This window comes from Lynx canadensis, chromosome E2 (genome assembly GCF_007474595.2).
Source record: "Lynx canadensis isolate LIC74 chromosome E2, mLynCan4.pri.v2, whole genome shotgun sequence".
Classification (NCBI taxonomy): Eukaryota; Metazoa; Chordata; class Mammalia; order Carnivora; family Felidae; genus Lynx; species Lynx canadensis.
This window is the reverse complement of record NC_044317.1, coordinates 14,313,768-14,339,833: the sequence shown is the minus strand read 5'-3', so window position 1 is coordinate 14,339,833 and position 26,066 is coordinate 14,313,768. Positions and strand designations below refer to the sequence as shown.

The following is a 26,066-nucleotide window of genomic DNA, read 5'->3' as shown; positions in this document are numbered from 1 at the left end:
GTTTATGTGTATCTTTTTATCAAGGTGATTGTTTACATCATAAAGCTCAAATGTTAAATTTAAAAGCAAATGTACATGTGCATTTGACCTTGTGGGAAATTGTTCTGAAGGCTAACAAAATAGGTGCAGCTTTTTTCTTAAAGGGCAACCAGATTAAATGTTGATAAAGGGCAATATTTGTACTTGTAGAAAAGTGTAACAAGGCCAGGGGCGCCTGGGTGGCTCAGTCGGTTAAGCGTCCGACTTCAGCTCAGGTCACAATCTCACGGTCCGTGAGTTCGAGCCCCGCGTCGGGCTCTGGGCTGATGGCCCAGAGCCTGGAGCCTGCTTCCGATTCTGTGTCTCCCTCTCTCTCTGCCCCTCCCCTGTTCATGCTCTGTCTCTCACTGTCTCAAAAATAAATAAAAAGTTAAAAAGAAAAAAAAAAGAAAAAAAAAAAGAAAAATGTAACAAGGCCAGAAACCTTTTTAAAGAAAGTGCTTTGAAATTTGGAGAAAATTGAAACACTGAGTTATCTGGAAAATGTTTATAAAAATCAAATTGTCAGGCTTTACCTGAAACCTATTCCATCAGGATGTTTTTGGGGGTGACCTACCTATTTCAAAACTTTCCCAGGTGCTTTTGATCAGTCATGTTTGGAAACCGCTTTCTTAAGGCATTGTATTTATTCCAGAGGGAGCTGGTAATTTCACTTTTTTAGGCTTGTTGCTAATCACTGCCTGGAATGTTTCTGCTGAGAAAAATTCTTAGGCCACTTTAAGGATCAGCTGTAGAGAATTAGTGACTACTGTATTTGCCTTGAAAGCAGGGCGTGGAGGGCAGTGTTAGGGTGGTCTTTCATGACATGGCCTGATTATCTTAGTGATGAGGAAACTGAGGCCCAGGTTGTTGAAATAACTTGCTTAGGTCTCTTAAACTAAACCCAGGATTATGACTCTAAATCAAATTGCTTCTTTCTGTTCCAGTATGTGTTACATAAAGAGAGTGGAATCTTTCTCTGATGTTTTTTTTTCACTGTTTCTAACCTGAATGAGTGCCCTTCCTAATTTGTTTTCATAGTAGCTTGTGCATAATTGTCACAAATATTTATGTAAATAAAATAAGTATATAAATATTCATATTTATATATATGTTTCATAGGATAAGTATATATGTATCACACTTATGATATATATCCAAATGTTGGTTTCCTCTTGTGTGCCTTTCTAACTGGGTATCTGTGAGAATGTCTGATACATTGGTACTAGTTTCGTAAGCTAGTAATTTACGAAATTAAAGCAAAACCATAGCATCTCAAAAACAATTGGAAAGTAAATCCTGTATAAAGAAAATCAGTGAATAGCTGAGAGTTACCACAATGAGACCTTTGGGATGGAAGGTGGGGGGGAGAGTGAGAAGGTTGCTGTTGAAAAGCCAGTGGTAGTTAAGAGTGTTGTTGACAAGAAAGACACTGATAGTTAGTGAAAAATACAAAATAACTGCCAGCGGAAAAAAACATAGCCATCATGGGGATTAGAGATAAGGAATGGACATACTTCTTAAGCTCCTGCAGCATTACAGGAATAATAGAATAGCACAGTAATCCTTCATCATAAATTTAAGTTATTTAAAACGGATTCTTCCCATTTATTGAGTTGTATTTTCATAAGATTTTGGTCTTAAATTTTCAAAGTCGTTTTCATAAAACAATTCCAAGACTCAAGTGCTTTGTTGTTAGTTTTTCAAATCACATATTATTCAATTTTGGAGAGGGAATAATTTCCCTAGGTTGTTTTTTCTTTTTAATTATAGCATTAATTTTTCTAACCGTAGTTGAAAGTTCCCTTCATCCTGCAGTTTTAAACTTTTTCCTCTAGTCCAATATTACTTATATTGTGAATAGATAATGGTAGTTCATTGATGCAAAATTTAAAAGATACAAAAGAATAGATAATGGGGGCTCCTGGGTGGCTCAGTCAGTTTAGTGTCCAACTCTTGATTTCGGCTCAGCTCATGGGCCATGGGATCGAGCCCCTTGTTGGGCTATGTGCTGAGTGTGGAGCCTGCTTGAGATTCTGTCTCTCTTTCTCTCTCTCTCTGTCACCCCCCGCCTCTAAAAAAAAAATAAAAAAAAAATAAAAACAAAGAAAGAATAGAAGATGAAAACTCCACTTTCTGTCCTCTTCCAGTCACTTAGTTTCCTTTTTATAGGCAACCATCTCTTGTCTATCCCTGATATTTTATACATCTCCAGGCAATGGAAATGTTCCCTCCACTGTAAAATATATATTACAGCACACTGTTTGCACTATCTGCTTATTAATCTGTTTTGAAGATTAGCTCATATCAATATAAAAAAGCTTCCTCCATTTTTCCAGCTCTTTGGACATACTGATGGTAGTGTATCCAGAATTGTAGTCCATGATGTTTATGAATCATAATTTATTAAGCTGATGCCTTATTAATAGACTTTTATTTCCAGTCTTAGTGTTTTTTTAATTTTTTAAGTTAAAAAATTTTTTCTAATGTTTATTTTTGGGAGAGACAGCACGAGTGGGGGAAGGGCAAAAAGAGAGAGGGGGAGAAGGAGACACAGAATCAGAAGCAGGCTCCAGGCTCTGAGCTGTCAGCACAGATCCGGATGCGGGTCTCAAACCCACACTTTGAGATCATGACCTGAGCCTGATGCTCAACTGACTTAGCCACCCAGGCACCCCTTAAATTTTTTATTTTAGGTTGACTCCACACCCATTGTGGGGCTTGAACTCACAACCCTGAGATGAAGAGTCTCATGCTCTACCAACTGAGCCAGCCAGGTGCCCCTCCAGTCTTACTGTTTAAAGTAATACTACAATTGAATAATACCCATTATTTTGCACATGTGTGAATGTAAGTGTGTAAGTTCCTAAATGTGGAATGGTCAAGTCAAATGATATGTGTATTTGTAATGTAGATAGGCTAGAACTTTCTCACTATAGCTTGTGCCAGTTTATGTCCAATCACTAATGCCCTCACACTGTTATAACTGTGAAGCTTTGTTAATAAAATAGGTTAAAAAGTAGCATCTCACTATGGTTTCAGTCTGCATGTCTTTTCTAATAACTTCACTGAGGCATATTTTGTATCTCATATAATTCGTCTTTTTCAAGTGTACAGTTCAGTGATTTTTTTAAAAAGTAAATTTACCTAGTTGGGTTTGCATTTGTTTTATGAGATTGAACTCCATTTCATGTTTGAATTATTTTTGTTTTCTTTGAACTGTCCATATTTTTTGTCCATTTTGTACTGAGTTGTTGGTCTTTTTAAAAATCAATTTGTCTTTGGGGCGCCTGGGTGGCGCAGTCGGTTAAGCGTCCGACTTCAGCCAGGTCACAATCTCGCGGTCCGTGAGTTCGAGCCCCGCGTCAGGCTCTGGGCTGATGGCTCGGAGCCTGGAGCCTGTTTCCGATTCTGTGTCTCCCTCTCTCCCTGCCCCTCCCCTGTTCATGCTCTGTCTCTCTCTGTCCCAAAAATAAAAATTTAAAAAAAAAAAAAAAGTTGAAAAAAAAATCAATTTGTCTTTTAAAAAATCAATTAGGATTCTGTTATATAGGATTTCATATCTGTGAAATGGGTTGCAAATATTTTTTCCAATTTTGTCTTTTGTCTTTTGACTTTGCTTACAGAGTTTGGTGTAAAAAAGCAAAAGTTATTTTTTATCTCTGTGGTTGTGTGAATATAAGAGTTAAACTCTTTACTGTGGTCTTAAAGCATATGCTAGTTTTGTGAGTTAGCAGTGTTTAGGTGAGATTTTTCAGGTAGCTTTCAGTGAGTAGTAGTTCTGAATTTGAGGTTGTTACCTAAGAGGCAGAAGCATTTAATTGATTTTACTATTTTTCTTCTGTAACTCACATGAGAATTGTGGTTTTAGTGGTTGCTGCTCAAAAATGGATGCCCTTCCCTCATATTTACCCCAAACCCCATTGTACACTCCTCCGTCCTTTTTCTTTTTCAACATCTGAAAACTTAGATACTATTCTTAAAGATGAAACATGGTACTTTCTCAGCACTATTGCTGGCCGCTGATGCCTAAGTGTAGATATGATCAGAGTTAATCCTTCATTGGAGCATGTTTTTAAAATGCCATTTCCAGTCTGTAATCTTATATTTCCTCTCAAATTTGCCATCTTCATAAAGTAAATGCTTATTCTTGGTGCAAAGTTACTGTACCAATGGGGAATATTAAAAAGAATTAATTATGTGTTTGTCCCTTTAAATTGTAGTTTTTGTGTTCACTGTTTAATTTTTAGATAAGTTTTAAACAAATGCTGGGGCGCCTGGGTGGCTCAGTCAATTAAGCGTCCTACTTTCAGGTCATGATCAGGTTTGTGAGTTCGAGCCCCGCATCGGGTTCTGTGCTGACAGCTCGGAGCCTGGAGCCTTCTTCGGATTCTGTGTCTCCCTCTGTCTCTGGCCCTTACCCTCTCTCTCTCTCTGTCTCTCTCTCTCAAAAGTAAGATAAACATTAAAAAATTTTTTAAAAAATAAACAAGTGTTACAAAAAGCAACAACTGTACTCACTAGTCACTGATGACTTTTACTGTGACTGTTTTAAAACTTGGCCCTAAAAAAATACAAAGTAGTATTAATATATAAGAGTAAAGTCTATCTTCCTCATTAGTTCATCTTAATACAGAATTTTTAGATAATTTATTTGAAGCATGATTCAATAAGGATGATAAAAATTTTAGTGATACCTGATTATTAGAACTTTTCTTCACTGCTAAAATATTAATTTATAGGATTATTGAATAGGAAGGTTAAAAAAGCCTTCTATTTGAAAAAGTAAGGTGTTCTGATAATACTTTAGCTTCTAATTTTCTCATTCACCTCAGCAGTAACTTTCCTGCTGACATTGTGAAAATGACTTTCGTCTTCTATTTCAGAAATTGTTTTTTAAAATTTAAATTGAATGCATAGAAGGAAGTGAAGGGTTGTTATATAATCTTTGTCAGTTTCAGAAGGCATTTCAGTTCCCCTTTTGGATCCTGGTTCTTCTTGGAGACTTCTTTCATTTGTTGATGGTGGTATAGCCATTCTGCTAACTTTAGGTGCTTATTCTTTTTTTTTTTTTTTTTAATGTTTATTTTGAGAGAGAGCGGAAGGGGCAGAGAGAGAGAGAGAGAGAGAGCAAGCGAGAGGGAGAATCCCAAGCAGGCTCCATGCTGTCAGTGCAGAGCCTAACGTGGAACTCAGTCTCATGAGTTGTCAGATCCTAACTTGAGTCAAAATCAAGAGTTGGATGCCTAACCGACTGAGCCACCCAGGTGCCTCAACTTTAGGTGTTTCTAATACAGATACACTGAGAGAGCAATTTTTAAATAGCTTGAAACAGTTCTGTGAATTTTTTTCATTACTCAATTTCGCTTTTGAACTTAGAGGCAAATTCAGATGGGGAGTAGTCTCACATGATTTTAGACTGTTGTACGCAGGTCTGCATTTGGGCCCCTTTCCTTGGGATGAAATGATTCTAAATGGGAACATAGTTCACAAAACTCCTCTTGGAGAGCCTAACTTATGTACACCTTTGGAAACCATTGCTATAGACGGAATGTTTGGCCTTTTCCATGTTAGTTGATAGTTTGATAAAGTATATCGAAGTAGTTGTGACATTCAAGAAAAGCTAAGTAGAGAGACAAACTGTTTAACTACAAAGACTCTTAAGCTCTGAGGATTTTTAATAGTTATGTAAAGAAGAAATCGCGTAAGACATATTAGGTTAATTCCACTCCAGAGAGTTCCTCTGGGTTTTTTTTCCCCTCTGTATTTTTATTACTCATATCCTACTAAACTCTCACTTCTCCCTACTACATGGCTCAAGCCCTAAATGTAGCACTTTCCCCATTATATTAAAGTTCGTTGTTCTTTCTTGTTGTATATTCCTGATTTTTTTTAAAGTTTATTTATTTTGAGAGTGCACACATGTACGTTTCTTGGGGACAGCAGAGAGGGAGGGAGGGAGAGAGGGAGAATCCCAAGCAGGCTCCATGCTGTCAGTGCAAAGCTCCATGCTGGGCTCCATTTCATGAACCATGAGGTAGTGGCCTGAGCCAAGATCAACAGTCGGATGCTTAACCCACTGAGCCACCCAGGCACCCCTATTCCTGATATTTAAGGTAGTGTTTGGCAATTTGATGTATTTCCATTTACTGCGTTTTTTGATATTCAAAATGTGAAACAGACCTTAAATATACACATAAGTTGAGTGCTCATTTAGTACAACTTGGGGATTAAATTCGGAATTGGGTTTATTAATATTTTATTGTAATATTTTACTAGTTAGTATTTATTTAAATAGTGGAACTAAGGTAAATTTCACAGATTATTTGGATAGCAAATATAGGACCTTGCTGAGATCTATTCTAAAACTTGGTAGCTATTATCAAGATTTCCAAAGATGTTAGTATTTCCCTTTTATTAAGGCAGTTTGGTATCTATTTATTTTAGCTATCCACTGACTCTGGGTTAAAAACATTGCTTTCCTGATTGTGGTAGCAATTTCTTAATTTCTTTTTCTTTTCTTTTTTTTTTTTTAATTTGCAGTTGGAGTGCCTGAAGCTTATCGCCTCTCAAAAATTCACAGACAAACGCATTGGCTATTTAGGGGCAATGCTGCTATTAGATGAAAGACAAGATGTCCATCTTCTCATGACCAACTGTATCAAGAAGTAAGTCTTACCTTTCCTTCTTTTAAGGACCTCTTTGTGCTTTTAGGTTTTTCTTATAATACCAAGAGCTTCTGTTTATTGATTTTATTTATCATCTAGAATATGTTTGGGGCACCTGGGTGGCTCAGTGAGTTAAGCATCTGTCTCTTGATCTCAGCTTAGGTCTTGATCTCAGGGTCATGAGTTCAAGCTCTGCGTTAGGCTCCATGCTGGGCATGAAGCCTGCTTTAAAAAGAAAAAAGTATGTTTGAATTGCTCTTGTAGTTTATATGTAAAGAGGCTAAGCAAAGTTTTAAACCTTCCATAGGGGACAATTAAATGAAGGTGTTGCTGTACATCTTTAGGCATAGGAACACAGTTTAGCAATGAGACAAGAATTTAGGCCTTCATAGAATAGAAAAAGCATTGGTAAATCACAGCTTTCTTATATTTCCAGGACCTTGAATACCCTGAGTAATGAAATGTTACATTTATTAAAGAATTACCAGTGTATGTTCTGAGTAAATACTATTTAAAGGTAAAAATAGAGGTCTTGCATGTCAGTGGTCTAATCCAAGATTTCAGTTGCATGAGGTTATACTTAGTCCTGTGAATTTTTGTGAATGTCTTTTTTTCTCTAATGGATGCTTGGCTAGTCCAATTATGTTTGTTCAACTTACAAATTGAGGAATGCTTACTGTTTGGAGGAATTAGAGTACCCAAGCAGGGAATTAGCAGTTTTTCCCAGCATCCTTCTTACAGCAAATATCTGTTAGAACCTTATAAAAGTTCTGAGGGCCTTACTGGCTAACGGTACTTTTTGGTCTGTTTTAGTTTGATTTTGGTGTGTCAATTCATAGTTATTCTCCTTTTGTAGATTGCTTTTTCATTTGCAGTATTTATTTGATAGAAAGTAGAAGCGGGGTTATCGGCGATCAAATTTATAGATACTGAACTCTTACACTTTTCTGTGGTTAGTAATGTCCTACTTTGAAATTTCTCAGTGAATAATGGAAAATTCCAAAATGAGAATTATGATTTGGTTGTAAATACAGTGTGTATAATGTAAATACATTGAGTCTGTAAACTTAATTTTGGGAGAATCTTGTTTTTTGGCCTTGAAATAAACATTGCTGATGAAAATACCAAGTTGATTCATTTATTCAACAAATATGTATTGTATACCTTTTGCATGCCAGGAGCTGCTATAAACTCTGGGAAGGGAGAATGAAAAAAAAATGGACCGAGATCCTTGGTGTCATAGAGGTTACATTCTACACGAATCTTGCATACATTTTCTCTGGAGAGGTCTCCGAGTTTCTTTAATTTTTGTTCTTGCATGCTCTGTTGACCTTATTACTTAAGCCTTCAATCACATGCTGATGATTTGGCAGTTCTATTTAGCAGCAAGTTCATATTAAAGAGTTAATGTCAAACTCAAGTATAGGTTTATAGCTTGATAAAAGTTGAAGATTGAGGCACATAGGTAAAGAGGAAACCTTCTTTTAATGAAACCTAGACAAGCTCCAAGTGAATGTGAGAGAGAATTAATTGTTGGGAATTGATCTGGCTGGCACTCAGTCTAAGCTCAAGTTAAAGGACTTTGGATCATTTATTTTTGTTTTTTTAAAACATTTGTTAATGGGTTTTTTTTTGTTTTATGTTGGGTTTTTAAAAATTTTGTTTTTTGTTTGTATTATAGGGTATCATAATGTACCAGCAGTTTTTATGTTTAATAATGAATGTTTCCTTCATTGTTCATTGGCATAGAAAAGCTCTAAGACATTAAAGATCTTGGAATCTTTAAAAAATGGGTATGATAGGGGCACCTGGGTGGGTCAGTTGGTTAAACATCATCTGACTCATGATTTTGGTTCAGGTCATGATTTCATGGTTCATGAGATTGAGCCCGCATCATGCTCTGCACTGTTAGAGCAGAGCCTGCTTGGGATTCTCTCTCTCCCTCTCTCCCTGCTCCTTCCCAACTCATGCTCTCTGTCTCTCTAAAAATAAATAAACATTTAAAAAATTGTATATGATATTTTAAAAGTTTGCAGTACGCAAAGATTCTTTTTTAAAATTTTTTTTTTTCAACGTTTATTTATTTTTGGAACAGAGAGAGACAAAGCATGAACGGGGGAGGGGCAGAGAGAGAGGGAGACACAGAATCGGAAACAGGCTCCAGGCTCTGGGCCATCAGCCCAGAGCCTGGTGCGGGGCTCGAACTCCTGGACCGCGAGATCGTGACCTGGCTGAAGTCGGACGCTTAACCGACTTGCGCCACCCAGGCGCCCCTGCAGTATGCAAAGATTCTTAACCATTGAAAAATGAAAAGTTGCCTAAATATTTTTGGGAACTGGGAAACTAAATGGTAAAGTCATAGTTAATCCTTAAACATTATTTTACCAGTAGTTTTTATCTTAAATACTCAAATTGTTAAAGAGTAGCAAACCTGGCTAATTTATACTTTACTTTCTTTTCCTTTCTTTGTTCAGGGAAGATTAAAACCATTTGTTAGTTCATTTAAAATTACTAGTAAAAGGGGCGCCTGGGTGGCGCAGTCGGTTAAGCGTCCGACTTCAGCCAGGTCACGATCTCGCGGTCCGGGAGTTCGAGCCCCGCGTCGGGCTCTGGGCTGATGGCTCGGAGCCTGGAGCCTGTTTCCGATTCTGTGTCTCCCTCTCTCTCTGCCCCTCCCCCGTTCATGCTCTGTCTCTCTCTGTCCCAAAAATAAATAAACGTTGAAAAAAAAAATTAAAAAAAAAATAAATAAAATAAAATTACTAGTAATGGTGTTTACAGAGACCCATTTTAGACCTGAAGACACCTTCAGATTGAAAGTAGGGGGATGGAGAACCATCTATCATGCTAGTGGTTGCCAAAAGAAAGCTGGAGTAGCCATACTTACATGAGACAAACAAGATTTTAAAATAAAGACTGTAACGAGATGAAGAAGGGCATTATATCATAATTAAGGGGACTATCCACCAAGGTCTAACAATTGTAAATATTTATGACCCCAGCGTGGGAGCAGCCAGATACATAAATCAGTTAATCACAAACATAAAGAAACTAATTGATAATATTACTAATAGTAGGGGACTTCAACACCCCACTTATAGCAATGGGCAGATCATCTAAGCAGAAAATGAACAAGTAAACAGTGGCTTTGAATGGCACCTGGACTGGATGGATTTAACATATATATTCGGAACATTTCATCCTAAGGCAGTGGAATACACATTCTTCTTGAGTGCACATGGAACATTCTCCAGAATAGATCACCTACTGGGATACTTGCTCTTAGCAAGTAGAAAAAGATCGAGATCATACCGTGCCTGTTTTCAGATCACAACGCTATAAAACTCGAAATAAACCACAAGAAAAGATTTGGAAAGACCACAGATACTTGAAGATTAAAGAACACCCTCCTAAGAATGAATAGGTTAGCCAAGAAATTAAAGAGGAAATTAAAAAGTACAAGAAAGCCAATGAAAATAATAACATGACATCCCCAAACCTCTGGGATACAGCAAAGGAGGTCATAAGAGCAAAGTATATAGCAATCCAGGCCTTCCTAAAGAAGGAAAAAGGTCTCAGATACACAACCTAACGTTACACCTTAAAGAGTTGAAAAAGAACAGCAATTGAAGCCCCAAAATAGCAGAAGATAGGAAATAATAAAGATTAGAGAAGAAATCAATGATACCAAAATTAAAAAACAAACAATAGAACAGATCAATGAAATCAGGAAAGAATTAACAAAATTGATAAACTCCTAGCCAGAATGAACAAAAAGGAAAAAGGAAAGGACCCAAATAAATAAAATCAAGAATGAAAGAGGACAAATCATAACTAACACTGCAGAAATACAAACAGTAATAAGAGAATATTATGAGCAATTACATGTCAATAAATTGGGCAATCTAGAAGAAATGGACAAATTTCTAGAAATATATAAAATACCAAAACTGAAACATGAAGAAATAGAAAATTTGGACAGACCCACAACCAGTAAAGAAATTGAATTAGTAATCAAAAATCGCCCAAAAAACAAGACTCCAGGGCTGGATGACTTTCCAGGGGAATTCTACCAAACATTGAAAGAGTTAACACCTATTCTTTTCAAGCTGTTCCAAACTCATTCTATGAGGCCAGCATTACTTTGATTCCAAAACCAGACAAGACAAAGACCCCACTAAAAAGGAGAACTACAGACCCAATTTCCTTGATGAACATAGATGTAAAAATTCTCAACAAGATACTAGCCAACCAGATCCGACAACACATTAAAAAATTACCATGATCAGGTGGGAGATATACCTGGGATGTAGGGCTGGTTCAATATCTACAAATCAATCAGTATGATACATCATGTTAATAAAAGTATAAGAACCACATAATCCTCTCAATAGATGCAGAGAAAGCATTTAACAAAATACAGCATCCTTTCTTGATAAAAACCCTCCAGAAAGTAGGGATAGTAGGATCATACCTCAAGATCATAAAAGCCATATATGAAAAAGACCCACTGCTGATACCATCCTCAATGGGGAAAGAATGAGAGCTTTTCCCCTAAGGTCAGGAACACAAACAGGGATGTCCACTCTCACCACTGTTATTCACCATAGTGTTGGAAGTCCTAGCCTCAGCAGTCAGACAACACAAAGAAATAAAAGGCATCCAAATCGGTAAGGAGGAAGTCAAACTCTGTTTGCAGACGATGTGCTACTCTATATGGAAAACCCAAAAGATTCCACCAAAAAACTACTAGAAGTGATCCATGAATTCAGCAAAGTCGCAGGATATAAAATCAATGCACAGAAATCGGTTGCATTTCTGTATACTAATAATGAAGCAGAAGAAAGAGCAATCAAGGAATTGATCCCATTTACAATTGCACCAAAACCCATAAAATACCTAGGAAGAAACCTAACCTAAGAAATACCTAGGAATAACCTAGGTGAAAAATTTCTGCACTGAAAACTATAGAAAGCTTATGAAAGAAATTGAAGAAGATACATAAAAAGGAAAAATATTCCATGCTTATGGATTAGAAGAACAGATATTGTTAAGATGTCGAGGGGCGCCTGGGTGGCGCAGTCGGTTAAGCGTCCGACTTCAGCCAGGTCACGATCTCGCCGTCCGTGAGTTCGAGCCCCGCGTCAGGCTCTGGGCTGATGGCTCGGAGCCTGGAGCCTGTTTCCGATTCTGTGTCTCCCTCTCTCTCTGCCCCTCCCCCATTCATGCTCTGTCTCTCTCTGTCCCAAAAATAAATAAAAACGTTGGAAAAAAAAAATTTAAAAAAAAAAGATGTCGATACTACCCAACACAATCTATACATTCAATGCAATCCCTCTCAAAATAACACCAGTATTCTTCACAGAGCTAGAACAAACCATCCTAAAATTTGTACAGAACCAGAAAAGACCCTGAATAGCCAAAGCAATTCTGAAAAAGAAAACCAAAGCTGGAGGCATCACAATTCTGGACTTTAAGCTGTATTACAAAGCTGTAATCATCAAGACAGTTTGATACTGGCACAAAAACAGACACATAGAGCAATGGAACAGAAAAGAGAACCCAGAAATAGACTCACAAACGTATGCCCAACTAATCTTTGACAAAGCGGGAAAGAATGTCCAATAAAATAAACACAGTCTCTTCAAATGGTGCTGGGAAAACTGGACAGCGACATGCAGAAGAATGAACTTGGACCACTTTCTTACACCATACACAAAACTGAACTCAAAATGGATGAAGCACCTAAACGTAAAATAGGAAGCCATCAAAATCCTAGAGGAGGAAGCAGGCAAAAACCTCTGACCTTGGCCGCAGCAGCTTCTTACTCAGCATGTCTCCGGAGACAAGGGAAACAAAAGCAAAAATAAACTATCGAGACCTCATCAAGATAAAAAGCTTCTGCATAGTGAAGGAAACAATCAGAAAAATTAAAAGGCAACCAAGGGAATGGGAGAAGCTATTTGCAAGTGACATATCAGATAAAGGTTTAGTGTCCAAAATCTATAAAGAACTTACCAAACTCAACACCCAAAAAACAAATAATCCAGTGAAGAAATGGACAAAGTGAATGAATAGACACTTTTCCAAAGATATCCAGATGGCTAACAGACACATGAAAAAATGCTTAACATCAGTCATCATTAGGGAAATACCAATCAAAACCACCATGAGATACCACCTCACACCTGTCAGAATGGATAGTGTTAACAACTCAGGGAACAACAGATGTTGGCGAGGATGTGGAGGAAGAGGAACCCTTTTGTACTGCTGGTGGGAATGCAAACTGGTGTAACCATTCTGGAAAACAGTATGGAGGTTCCTCAAAAAATTAAAAATAGAACTACCCTACAACCCAGCAATTGCACTACTAGGTATTTATCCAAAGTAATCAGGTATGCTGCATCGAAGGAGCACCTGCACCCCAATGTTTATAGTAGCGCTACTGACAATAGCCAAAGTATGGAAAGAGCCCAAATTTCCATCAACAGATGAATGGATAAAGAAGATGCGGTATATATACACATAATGGAATATTACTTGGCGGTGAAAAAGAACAAAATCTTGCTATTTGCAATAACATGGATGGAACTAGAGTGTTTTATGCAAAGCAGAATTGTCAGAGACAGACAAATATCATATGACTTCACTCGTATCTGAAATTTAAGCTACAAAACAGATGAACATAAGGGAAGCAAAAATAATATAAAAACAGGCAGGGAGACAACATAAGAGATTCTTAAATACAGAGAACAAACAGGGTTGCTGGAAGGGTTGTGGGTGGGGGGAAGGGCTAAACAGGCAAGGGGCATTAAAAAGGAGGACACTTGTTGGAATGAACACTGGGTGTTCTATGTAGGGGATGAATCACTGGATTCTATTCCTGAAATCATTATTGTACTATATGCTAACTAACTTGTGTGTAAATTAAAAAAAAAATCAATCAATAAAATTACCAGTAATGAACTCCTTAAATGTTAACAAAGGTAACGTTTTTTAATGAAAAATAAACTAGTTTGCAAGACAAAAACAAGAAAAATAGCATTGTTTCACATTTCTGTAAATCTTTTTAATTTCTGGCCTAATGGAAGACAGCTAGACGTCGTATTTGCTTCTGCATACAATATCTTGTGTTCTGTTTTGATTGAAGTATATGAAGAAGATCCAGCCTTTCACAGATAATATAGTTAGAAAAAGGAAGCCATCAAATAACCTTTCTAATAACTGGATATTCTTGTTTGATACTATACCAAAACTCCCTAAGGGTAATTTCTTAAGGATTAGTTACCGTGTGGAATTTGAAACAGTGAGTTTGGTACTTTGTTATATTAAACCCATTGGTCTTTCTTGCACTTTGAATCTTGTATTCATGTATGCGTTTGTAACACCATGCCTCAGTCGTTCGAAAAAATTGCTCTCTCAGTTAAAGTATTGGTAGACTGTGAAGTTCATTGTGGCAGTACAGATTTTCCAAAATTCTGAATCTCACTTCAAGCTTAGATTTTATCATTGGCAACCAACACTGTCAGTTGTTGCTCTTGAAGTGATAGGGTTAGTTGGCTCTTTTTGCAGAAAATGTCTGTCAAATACCCAAATCTTAGTAACTATAGTTGTCAGTTATTTTTCAAATACAAAAAATCATGTACATTTGAAAAGTTCATAGTTTAGTTTACAAGTGCCCAGGTGCTTTTCTCTGAGATTACCACTTCAGTATGCAGTTCTTTTTGCATACTTCCTATTTCATCACATGATAGCAGTGTGTACTCACGTCATGATTTAATAAAACGAGTCTTTTTTTACTGCTTTGTCACAAGCGGACTTAAGTGAAACAAACTCCCTTCCTCCCTCTGTGTGGCATTGAATACAGTGACTACTAGTCATTGGTGCCACTACTCTGACTTGTAATGTGCCAGTAGTTTTCTCCACCACTGCTTTTGCATCCTTAGTGTATATGTCAGTACAGTTGGCAAATAATGAGTTAGTATTGTGAAAATAGTTGGGTGCTCACAGACCCCCTGAGACAGGCTTGGGGGCTTCCAGAGATCTGTTAACCACTGAAATCCTTGAGAACCGCCTTACTAAAGGATAGTAAAATGGTCATAAAGCTGGTTGTAGTAGCATAACTCATATAATAATTCAGTTTCTGAATAGTAAGCATTGATTATAATATACAGATGAGTTACTGATTCAAGTTTTTAATATTTCAGCTTTTCTGAAGGTACACTTCCTGGCTGGTTTGTAAATAGTTTTGTACAGTAATCAATGTCTGCTAGAAACAGGATTTTGTCTATCTGTATCACTAGATACTGGCCTCACTGTAAATATCTAGCTTAGTTTGTTAAAGGTGGCTTAATTTAGCTAATTTTTTTAGTTACTATTTTTTCTTTTGAATACATAAAATAAAAACAAAAGTTAACCTGAAATCAAGGTTAATACTATACCATAAGGTTAAAGGTTTCAACGTATTTCTGTTTAAGTCATCTTAAATGCTTTAGTAGTGGGGACTCTTTTCTGATTTTTTAAAAAAGGTTTTGGTTTATGTAAATATCCTAGTTTGTTTGGTAGTTAGTGGTAGAGGATATTAAAAATCTTTTAGGGGTGCCTGTGACTCATTTGATTAAGCATCTGACTCGACCTCACCTCAGGTCTTGATCTCAGGGTTGTCAGTTTGAGCCCCACATTGAGGCCCGAGCTGGATGTGGACCCTACTTAAAAAAAAAAAAAAAAATGGAGGAAAAAAACATAAAAATATTTTAAAGATACAGGTGTGCTTCATGTTTCTGTTTTTGTCAGTTTTCATTTTTAGTGGTTTGCTAAGTTTTCTAAAGTAGTTTGTCTTTGACAGATAACCCGTCAAAGTTCTATTACTTTGGTATTTGGAGACATGGAATTATAAGTATGTAGGAGACACTGTCAATCAGTTTACTCTATTGGTAGTCTAATAAAGTTAAAGGAAACATTTTTTGCAATAAATAATTCTATTAATTACTTTCCTTATTGTAGTAATTATGAGTCATTCAGAGGCACCTCATTAGATTGTGAACGTGAACCTTCTTTATGGGGAGCACCGGGCAAAGCATGTTCATTTCTACCTCTTTCTTTTGCAGTGATCTTAATCATAGCACGCAGTATGTACAGGGGCTAGCACTTTGTACCCTCGGCTGCATGGGCTCTTCAGAGATGTGCAGAGATCTTGCAGGAGAGGTAGAGAAACTCCTGAAAACCTCCAATTCTTACTTAAGAAAAAAGGTAACTTTAATGAAACCAAATGTCTGCATTTGGATTAGGGAATATTATAGAGATGAGAAAGCAAATTATTTTAGAGAGCTCTGATGATAATCTGTTTCTCTGCAGTCAATGTATTTTTTTTTTTTCAACGTTTATTTATTTTTGGGACAGAGAGAGACAGAGCATGAACGGGGGAGGGGCAGAGAGAGAAGGAGACACAGAATCAGAAACAGGCTCCAGGCTCTGAGCCATCAGCCCAGAGCCTGACGCGGGGCTCGAACTCACGGACCGCGAGATCGTGACCTGGCTGAAGTCGGACGCTTAACCGACTGCGCCACCCAGGCGCCCCAACAGTCAATGTATTTTAAATGATTATATATGAATCAAGTGTTTATAAATCAAAATCTATTTTTATACTAATTTTGGAGGTGGTTTTTTTAATTGCTAATTACCTCTAGTTGATAGTTGTGAAGACTTTACTTAATTCTCTTAATTCCTCTTTTTTCAAGGAAATGATTTATAAACAAACATGTTACTGGGTATCCTAGAAACCTAATTACTTCCTAATTTACTGGATTCTAAACAGTATTAAACAAAGTGAATAATGAACAGAACTTTAAGAATTTGCTTTTATTCTAATAGTTAGTGCCTGTGTCTTTGCATTAGTGCCTTTGAATCTCTGGAAGTGCAGTTCCATTGGGACCTAGAGAATTATAGAGAATCATGCTCTAGAACACACTTTCTAAATTGGTGTGTCTAAATGGAATAGTATTGGAAGACAGTGATCTCATTCTCTTAACTTGCTTTTATATGTTGATATAAACATTTTATGTTTTTTAAAATTGTGCTTGAACTCTATAACCTTCATAAACAAAGGATGTAAAATTTAGAACTCCCAAGAAGTGAACACTTAATATTGCGTCCATTTTAATGGTGTGAGGCAAGATGTTGCAAGGACCACGCTGTTTTCCAGGATCATACACTGTTAATGATGACTGCAAACCAAAGCCAGTGCTTTCTCTTAAAGAATGTGTGGCTGCTCTTGTTCAGAAAATACATTATTTCATTAAATAAAACATTCCTCTGGACTGGTAAAAATCTTTTTCTCCCAAATATAACTTGGGAAGAATTAGCTGAAATCTTTTCTAGTTAATATATCTAAACTATGGTATTTAACTCCAACAAATAGTAGTTATGGTTACTTTTGGTGGGCAGAATCAAAGTCAGTCTTTGTATGTTTCTTTCCAGTGAACAAGCCAAGACCATCTTTTCTTCAGTAGAGACTAGCTAATTATTGTTCAAATGGTTTTCTTGATATCAGCAGAGAGTGAATTGGGGAAGGTATAGATATCATTAATAGTAACAGCAGTAGTATATCTTTCAGTTGCATTGTGTTTTTTTATAAAACCTTTTGGTATCTTACTCAGAAGAATGGTTATCACAGATGGAAGTCTCTGCAAAACTTTGTAAAATCCCACATAAGTTATATTTGTCTGATAAGTTCATGTTAACCATGTTCTAGGAAGTTTTTGTCCACTTATTTAGTAATGTATGAACTAAGGAACAGGTGAGCTAGAAGTTCTCACTAATGAAATAGTATAAATTGGAAAGCCCTAATCAGTTAATATATAATACATCTGATATCTGACTTCTTTCTTCTTTCTTGTTTTAGTAGGTGAACTAGTTGATATGGTTTTTTGTTGGTGGTTTTTTTTTTTTTTTTTTTTTGTAAGATTGGTTGCCCTGACTTAATTGAAATAAATCTTTTGTCCTTTTTATTTTTTTTATAGGCAGCACTATGTGCTGTTCATGTCATCAGGAAGGTTCCTGAACTTATGGAGATGTTTTTACCAGCAACAAAAAATTTATTGAATGAAAAGAACCATGGTAATGTGATTTGGATGTACTTGTGAAGTACTGAGGGAAAAGAGGAATGAGGAAAGGCTTCAGGCAGTGTTGGCCTTCTGTTTCAGTGCAGTGGAGTTGTCTTTCTTCTGTGTATAGACACTTTTCCAGGAAGGGCTGATTGATCAGATCTCTTTCTACTCTCATAACCTGCTTTTATAATTAGAGATTGGTGCCTTCATAGTTAACTTGTTTTTCATTTTTGGTCTACTTTTACTATATTAAAAGTACTATGTTTAGTTACTAATATTTAGCATAATGTACAAAATATCCTAGCCTTGATTTTCATATGTAAAACACCTTGATTTCCTGGCTATATTATAATAGAAAAAGTTATTTTTTTATTGTCTTGTGATAGGAATGTAAGATTTATGAAAATACTTTAGGTTACTTGTAATAGGAATTTATAATAAGTACTTAGATACCTTCATATTAAATGTGAGAGAAATTAAATGGAACATGGGTATTCTTTCCCAAACATTTTATTCTTATTTTGAAGTCAGTGAAACAAGTTCTGAGTAAAGAAAATTCATGTGTCCTACTAAATGCTAAGAGAAAAAATGGTAAGGTATATTTAATTTGGATTAATTAATTAATCCAAAGGATTAATTCAGTCCTGTGCCCAGAAGGCTCAGAATATACTTGTTGAACAAATTAATGGTTAGGGTACTTATTTATTATTAGTGGGAACTGTTGTGAGATCCTTTTTATTGTCTGTGGAACAAGCATGTTCACTTTGTCATCCATAATTACGTGGAGTTGTGATATATTTTATTTGGAAATTTACAGTCTTAATAAGATTTCTGCTTCTAGAATTATCAGAACTCAGCTAACAGCTTATAAAGTATGGAGCAGATGATACCTAGCTTATATTGACTGTGAGCATGTCCTTATGGATATTCTCAGATGGAGAGACACGTGTTGGTTGTCATTTTTTAGCAATTATCTTGGTAACATAATTGTTTAAAATATTCTGATTTGACTGACTTGGCCAGTATTAAATCAGGCATCTATTAAACACCTCCTTTGTATTCACCTCAATGCTTAGCTTCTTTGGGAGAGTAAAAAATAAAAGTAGCAACTATCCTTTTGGAATTGACCTTCAGAACTCAAAGCCCTGTTCTATGAAGCTGAATATAGAGCCTCATTTTTAGTTTTTGTTTGCTCTTTTATTTCAGGTGTCCTTCACACATCTGTAGTCCTCCTCACAGAAATGTGTGAACGAAGCCCAGACATGCTTGCACATTTCAGAAAGGTAGGCACCATTCTATATGCCTAAGCCTTTCTTGATTGAAAAATGATTTTCGTGAGAAACACATGGTTTTCTCAGTTATGAATTTTCTTTTGAAAGGAAGCTATTGAACTGAATAAAGGACTTGACCAGCCCTGCTGCGTGGTAGGGCTGGGAGCCAGATTTAGGCATATAAGAACTGGCAGTAGTACAGTGTTTTCTCTTTCATAATAGAAGTCTTCTCTCATTGTTGGCAGACATACCAGTCTCTCATGTGCTTTATCTGCTGTTTTCACATTGAAGTCAGGAAATGTAACCTGAGGTCAGATTACAAACAGGAATTGTGTGTGTGTGTGTGTGTGTGTGTAAGTGGCGCCCTGTGTGTGTGGTGCCCTGTGTGTGTGTGTGTGTGTGTGTGTGTATTAAAGACAGGTAATTTTTTTTTTTTTTAAGGTGAAAACTACAGAGTGGAATTTGACATTACTTTTATGTAACACAGGGTCACCTTCTATTCATTTTAGGCTGTTGACTGGTGGTGGAAGTCTAGCTTTCTTAAGTCCCTCCCTTCCTTTCTTACAGCATTCTAAAGTGGAAATTTTTGTTTTCTCCACTTTCTTTTAGAAGACAGTAGTAAGGACTTGAAAGCTATACTTTGGGTAGTTACATGCGTTTAATTCCTTTTATAAGGTGTTGATCACTCAATAAATGGGGCCTACTTTGTATTTTAGTTATCATGAGGCTCTAATAGCAGTTCTTTTTTTTTTTTTTTTTTTTTTTTGCCTTTTTTTTTTTTCCTTAGATGTTCATGTCTTGATTAAATAATTGTAAATAGTATGAGGCCCGTATCTGTCCCTAATGCTTGCTTTGTATGTTTTGTTCCTGTTGTCTGTTTGGAATCCTGCTGTATGTTAGAATGAAAAGGTAAGAATTAACCCTCTTTTAGATGGTGCATGCTGGCATTAGGTCCTTAGTAGCTTTTGTGCATCCATCCACAAATGTGGCTTTTAAAAATACACTAACACTGCAGCTATGCTTAATACTATGAGTTATTTGTTCTTGCATTTTTGGCTAACTCCCTAGTCCAGTTTTTGTCTTGTCGTTTAAACTCCCAACTCCAAAATCAGCCTTGGATTTCAGTTGCAGCCTTTCCTGAATTCTAAACCTCCTTCTTTGCCATTTCTTCATCTTCACTTGAGAAACTTTGAACGGTTTCCCAGTGGCTTTGATGATGGCAATTCCAGATCAGTTTGGAGACTTGGCACAAAACACTGCTTCTTTTTGAAGTAGATATTTTAAAGCCATGTGTGGGTAACCTCATGCTTTAAAAAGCTCTGTATGTATTTCTGAACTCTCAGTTCAGACTTAGAGCCTTTATTTCCCCCTTACCTGCACTTAATCTTTTCTGGAAGTTTTGGAATATGAAAAGCATTTTGAGGTAGAGTGGGTGGGCATCGACTGATTTTCATGGCTGCAGCCCTTCCCTTTGTCATCTTATTTTTGTCATCAGTTTTAACAACTTACATTTTCATCTGAAAAATAAAGCTGGGTTCCAAGAATCTGTATGTTAAACACTTAGACATTTGTGCTTTTTGCCCCAAGGCAGTTTTAGGTGGTGTGCTGGTTTTTTGTCAGTGAGCAAAACAATTTCTGAATTTAGTAGCCCAAGGAAAAAAGATTTCTCCAAGAAATCAGATTAAACAAATAATTAGGGATACGTGTAGTACAAAAAAGTAGGCCATTGGAAAGTATGCAAGGCGAGCTGCTTTTTGTGCAGAGCTTGGTAACTGGATGATTCCAGCTTAATCACATTTTAGAGCAGTTTATAAATTTATATTATTTTTACCTTTAATATAAATCTGCCTATGGATGACACATTTAATGAGGATTCTGTTTAGAATTTACAGGTCACCATAGTTTAGTTTGTTTTAATCTTGGAGTTGTCCAAGTTAGAATTTTGTTTAAATGACTTAAGAGTCACTTAATTCTTAAGTGTTACGGCCACACTTCTTTAAATTCATGTAGATTATGTTCTCTTACATTTAGAAGTGGGATTTACGTGTTGGGAGTGCATACATTGGGCATAGCTTGGCTTTTGTTTTGATCTTGATCTCCTTTTGGAGTTGGGGAATAAGGAGGGAGCAGAGCCAGAACAGTAATTGAGAAAAAATAATTGAGCTGCAACAAAATTGGGGCTGTTCTGATTGCCTCTAAAAGAGATGTGATTCACTTCACTTTGGACACTTGTTTTCTTAATTTTATGTGCTTAGAGTTGTTTATGTAGCTAAATTGAGTTTTTAGTTGGAGCCTGGAAAAATTCCTGTTGTGGCAAATGTTTTGGAATTGGGTTTAATATTAAGTGCTCAATCAACAGAATGAAATGAATGATAATATTTAAAGCATTTTAAAGTTCAGCTTGGCCATAGACTTGCCTCTACTATGTGTTACGACTCTAATGGACAAAGTAAAGGAAGGACAAGAAAGGAATTCTGACCATAAGGAATGTATATTAATATAATAAGACAAGAAAGCAGGCAACAAATCAGTCTGTATAATTAAATCCTAAAGTAAAATTTTACCAAAAATTGTATCTTAGGAGTTGAGAATAGGGAAAGGAAATTATTCATGGCCTTGGTATCTTCTTGAGGTGAAAATAAATTTTTTCATGTGTCTTTTCCCCTTGGTCAGTGCTGAAGGCGTTTGTATTCCTGTTGTTTGTTGGAAAAGACTATAACTAGCCTATCTTAAGAGCAGAGAATTTTTTTTTCTCTGTTTAAGATAGTACATTTTAAAACTATAATTTTAATAAGATCACCAGTATTTTAGGTGATCACATTTTATATCCAAATGTTTGAATGGATAAAAACTGAACATGCATGTGTTACCTAGGTATGTCAAGTTCTATAGAAGTAAAAATGTAGTATGCCCCGTAGGCATCTGTTTGACTTTTTTCCCATAGGCTTTCTGATGTACTGTTATTTGTAGTATCTTTGTATATATAACTCTGGAGTAAATAAGTCATTTGTTTTTAATTCACATAAAAATACATATTCCTTCTTGAGTTCTTGGCCTAAATACTCCTAAGTTATATTCATCAAGTGTCAGCAGTATTATACCAGCATATTGTATCAGTAGAATTTTTTTGGATTCAGACCCTTGCACCCTGTTCTTAAGCCAAATCCCCTGCCTGTTCATGAGAAATTCTTTGATGTGCACTGTTTTTTGATGCATCTTTCTTCTTTGCAGCTTGTGCCCCAATTAGTTCGTATTCTAAAGAACCTCATCATGTCGGGATATTCACCAGAACATGATGTTTCTGGTATCAGTGACCCCTTTTTGCAGGTGAGGTTGAAAGAGAATTTTGGAGAAATTAATACTTTTGAAATAGATTGTTTCTTTCCTCTTAAGTTTTTGTCGGTAGAAATTTGGTAATTGATTGATTAAACTAATTACATTAATAAGTGAATAGTGACACAGTTCTGTGCTAAATTAACAGGATAAAATTATAGTTGTAATCGTCGAAATTATGTATTGCATAGAGACTTGACTTGCCAATGTAGTAGATCCCTGCAGGTGGTGGTATCCTTTAGCTGTAAAGTGATGAAGTGTGCCTTGTCTCATTACTTCATTAGGGCATAGAAGCATACATTACTTCTCTAAAGATCATGTTTAAAATTCTTCTGTTTGAATTTTGGCCATTTCTAATGGGATCTAAGACTTCATTTAAGTAATTTGAGTTTCATATCAAGTAAGTTCCTTTGTGTCAGACATTATTTATTGACATTTCTCGTATTTTGCACATTAGGTACGAATTTTGCGGTTATTAAGAATTTTAGGACGAAATGATGATGACTCAAGTGAAGCTATGAATGATATATTAGCACAGGTGAGTAGACTCAATCTGCATTATAATGAATCTTCATTTTAGTAGAGCAGGGAGCCGAGTGATTGATGGTGGTTAGATGAGCAGTATTTATTTGTGTTTCCTCATCAGTGGCTGTAATTAGTCACAAAATGCCTCTTGTTACCTCTGGATATTTTTCAGAAGTGTTGTTTTATCACTTATGTACTGACCTCTTGTGACTTTTCAGGTTGCTACAAATACGGAGACTAGTAAAAATGTAGGAAATGCTATTCTTTATGAAACGGTTTTGACTATCATGGATATAAAGTCAGAGAGTGGACTGCGAGTAAGTCTTTTTAAATCTTCCCTCCCCCCCCCCCCACATGCATTCCAATTAGAATAATTAGACTTGAGTACTTTGGAAATGAATTGCATTTGGAAATTAACTTTAGGAAAGCGATACAGAATATATAATGCTGTGTTTTGGTATCTAAAGTATCACTCCCTCCATTGAAGGTTTTTGGTATAGATTATAATAAAGTTTGGATGATCTTAGGTATAGGTAGATATATAGATGCTGTTGAGTGAAGGAGACATTTCAAAAAAGTTTTTACTAGGGCTGTGATTTGAGTCGTTTCCATCACTTCGAACAAGACATCATATTTGAGTTAATCTGTTTTTCTTAAATATTTGTGTGTGTGTTTTTTTTTTTTTTTAAGAAATAAACACTTAAAAAACTGAAACAGTACAAAAGGTGTGCAGGGAGGAAAATGTCTGTGGGTAGCTTTCACATTCTTCTAGTGGGGAATGTGGTATCCTTTTGTAACATGTTTTTTCAGAAATTTTTATATTTAAATTGTGTACATGTGTATTTCTTCTCTTACCCACTTTTTGAAACCCTTTTTTGTTACTTTAGACTTACAGAAAAGTTGCAAAAATTAGTTCTGAGTTCCCATATACCCTTCACTCAGTTTCCCCTAATGTTAACATCATGCATAACTATAGATGATTACTGAAACTAAGAAGTTAAACTGGTACCATACTGTTAACTAAATTACAGAATATATTCAAATTTCACCAGTTTTTCTACTTCTGTCCTTTTTCTTCAGGATCCAATCCTAATCCCACATTGCATTTAATTGTCATGTCTCCTTAGTGTCCTCCAATCTGTGGCAGTTCCTCCGTCTTTCCTTGTTCTTTCATGACTGACATTTTTGAAGAGTATTGATCAGTTACTTTGTAGAATGCCCCTCAAATTGGCTCTCTCTGATATTTTCTCATAATTAGATTGAGGTTATGCTTTTTTTGGCAAGACCACCACAGAAATGATGTACCCTTCTCAGTATCATATCAGGATGCTGTCTACTTGTCTCATTACTGGTGATATTAACCTTGATCATTTGGTTAAAGTGGTGTCTGTTGTGTCTCTCCACTGTAAAGTTATTTTTTTCCCTTGTAATTGAAAATACTTTGAAGGAGACACTTTGAGGCTATGCAAATACCTTGTTCTTAGACTTTTTGCCCACCAATTTTAGTATCCATCAGAGAATCTTGTCTGCTGTAGTTATTTAGGATGGTGTTCCAATCATACTTTTCTCTTTTCCTCATTTTTTCCTCATTAAATAATTGGAATTCTCCTGTAAGGAGAGTTCCCCCTCATGAATTTATTCATTCTTTCTATCACTTAATGATAAAAGAATTGGTAGCTCATAGCCTTATGAGAAACAGATTACTAGAGACAGTCCAGTATTTGTATATGGTTCTTTTTGTCTTTAACATTCCAGTATCCAGATAACTTAAAGTAACTTAGGTTAGTTCTCTTCTTCTCCCTACCTTTCGAGCAAAATGGTAACATATATATATTGCCCTGTACCTTACTCTTTTCACCTAATGTTATCTTGGAGCTAGTCCATATTCATGTAGATAAACTATATTCATGTAGAGAGACCGTTCCCATTAAAAAATAATTATGGTGGAATATACATAATATAAAAGTTACCATTTTAACTGTAGTTTAGTGGCATTAAATACATTCACATTGTTTTGCTACCAGCACTACCATTTATCTTCTGAACTCCTTTGTTTTCCCAAACTGAAACTATGTACCCATTAAACAATAACTTTCCATTATTCTCTACCTCCGATGCCAGACAACCATCATTCTACTTACTGTCTTTGTGAATTTGACTATTGTAGATACCTCATATAAGTGGAATCATACAGTATTGTCCTTTTGTAGCTGGCTTATTTCACTTAGTATAATGTCTTCAGGGTTCATCCATGTCGTAGCATGAATGAATTCATTCATGAATGAATCCACTTTTTTTTTCTTTTAAGTTTATTTTATTTTGAAAAAGAGAGAATTCCAGGCAGGCTCCACACTGTTAGTAGGGAGCCTGACGCAGGGCTTGAACTCACAAACCATGAGATCATGATCTGAGCCGAAATATGTGCATATGTACACGTGTGTTTGTCAGGTAATTCTTAGAAGAATTGTTGAGGCAGAAGTAATATTAAAAAAAAAGAATTATATATATATACATATATATATGTATATGTATATATATATACACACACATACATATATATATGTATATATATGTATATGTATACGTATATTGCCAGATTTTTCACCAGTGAGGCTGTACCAATATTATTCTCCCACTAACAATATAATTTTAAAATATAATCTTTCATCAATTACTGTTGAAATAGAATATGATTTTAAGAGTTTGCCTTCAGATTTTTGTTTTGTTTTTGTGTTTTGCTAGCCATCTGTAGAAATACCAACTACCACCTTTAAATTGCTTGCACCATCAGAGGCCAGGAGATGATCCTTAAGTGATACAAATATTTTGTTTTCTTCCATTTTTAACCAGTGCTGTTTCTCTGTAGGTCCTAGCCATAAACATCCTGGGTCGTTTCTTATTGAACAATGATAAGAATATTAGGTAAGTCAACTGAAAAATATCTTGTACTTTGGTTTTATAAACTCAGTGTTTTCAAGAGTGACTTTGCTCAAAATTGCACATGGATTGAATGACTTATCTAGAACTTCAACTCAGGATTTTTATTTTTAGCCTGATCTTAAGACTACTGTTTTGTAAAGAATATGAGGATTTACCTCATGACTAAATTTACTTTTGTTTACACTGTTAGCATTAGAAGTCAGCAG

The 26,066-nt window shown here is 35.9% G+C and overlaps 1 protein-coding gene across 2 annotated transcripts in view; it reads left to right on the top strand.

Annotated features, from left to right (window-relative positions):
• Positions 1-26,066, top strand: part of AP1G1 (adaptor related protein complex 1 subunit gamma 1) — an 82,136-nt gene that overhangs the window by 28,446 nt on the left and 27,624 nt on the right. Inside the window, exons 3-11 of one of the 2 annotated variants that reach the window (XM_030299566.1) lie at positions 6,562-6,686; positions 15,794-15,935; positions 17,705-17,801; positions 18,998-19,074; positions 19,963-19,971; positions 22,294-22,389; positions 22,853-22,933; positions 23,139-23,237; positions 25,787-25,842. In XM_030299566.1, the coding sequence (XP_030155426.1) occupies positions 6,562-6,686; positions 15,794-15,935; positions 17,705-17,801; positions 18,998-19,074; positions 19,963-19,971; positions 22,294-22,389; positions 22,853-22,933; positions 23,139-23,237; positions 25,787-25,842 (782 nt within the window). The remainder of the gene's footprint in view (positions 1-6,561; positions 6,687-15,793; positions 15,936-17,704; positions 17,802-18,997; positions 19,075-19,962; positions 19,972-22,293; positions 22,390-22,852; positions 22,934-23,138; positions 23,238-25,786; positions 25,843-26,066) is intronic. The other variant, XM_030299567.2, reaches the window with a different exon arrangement.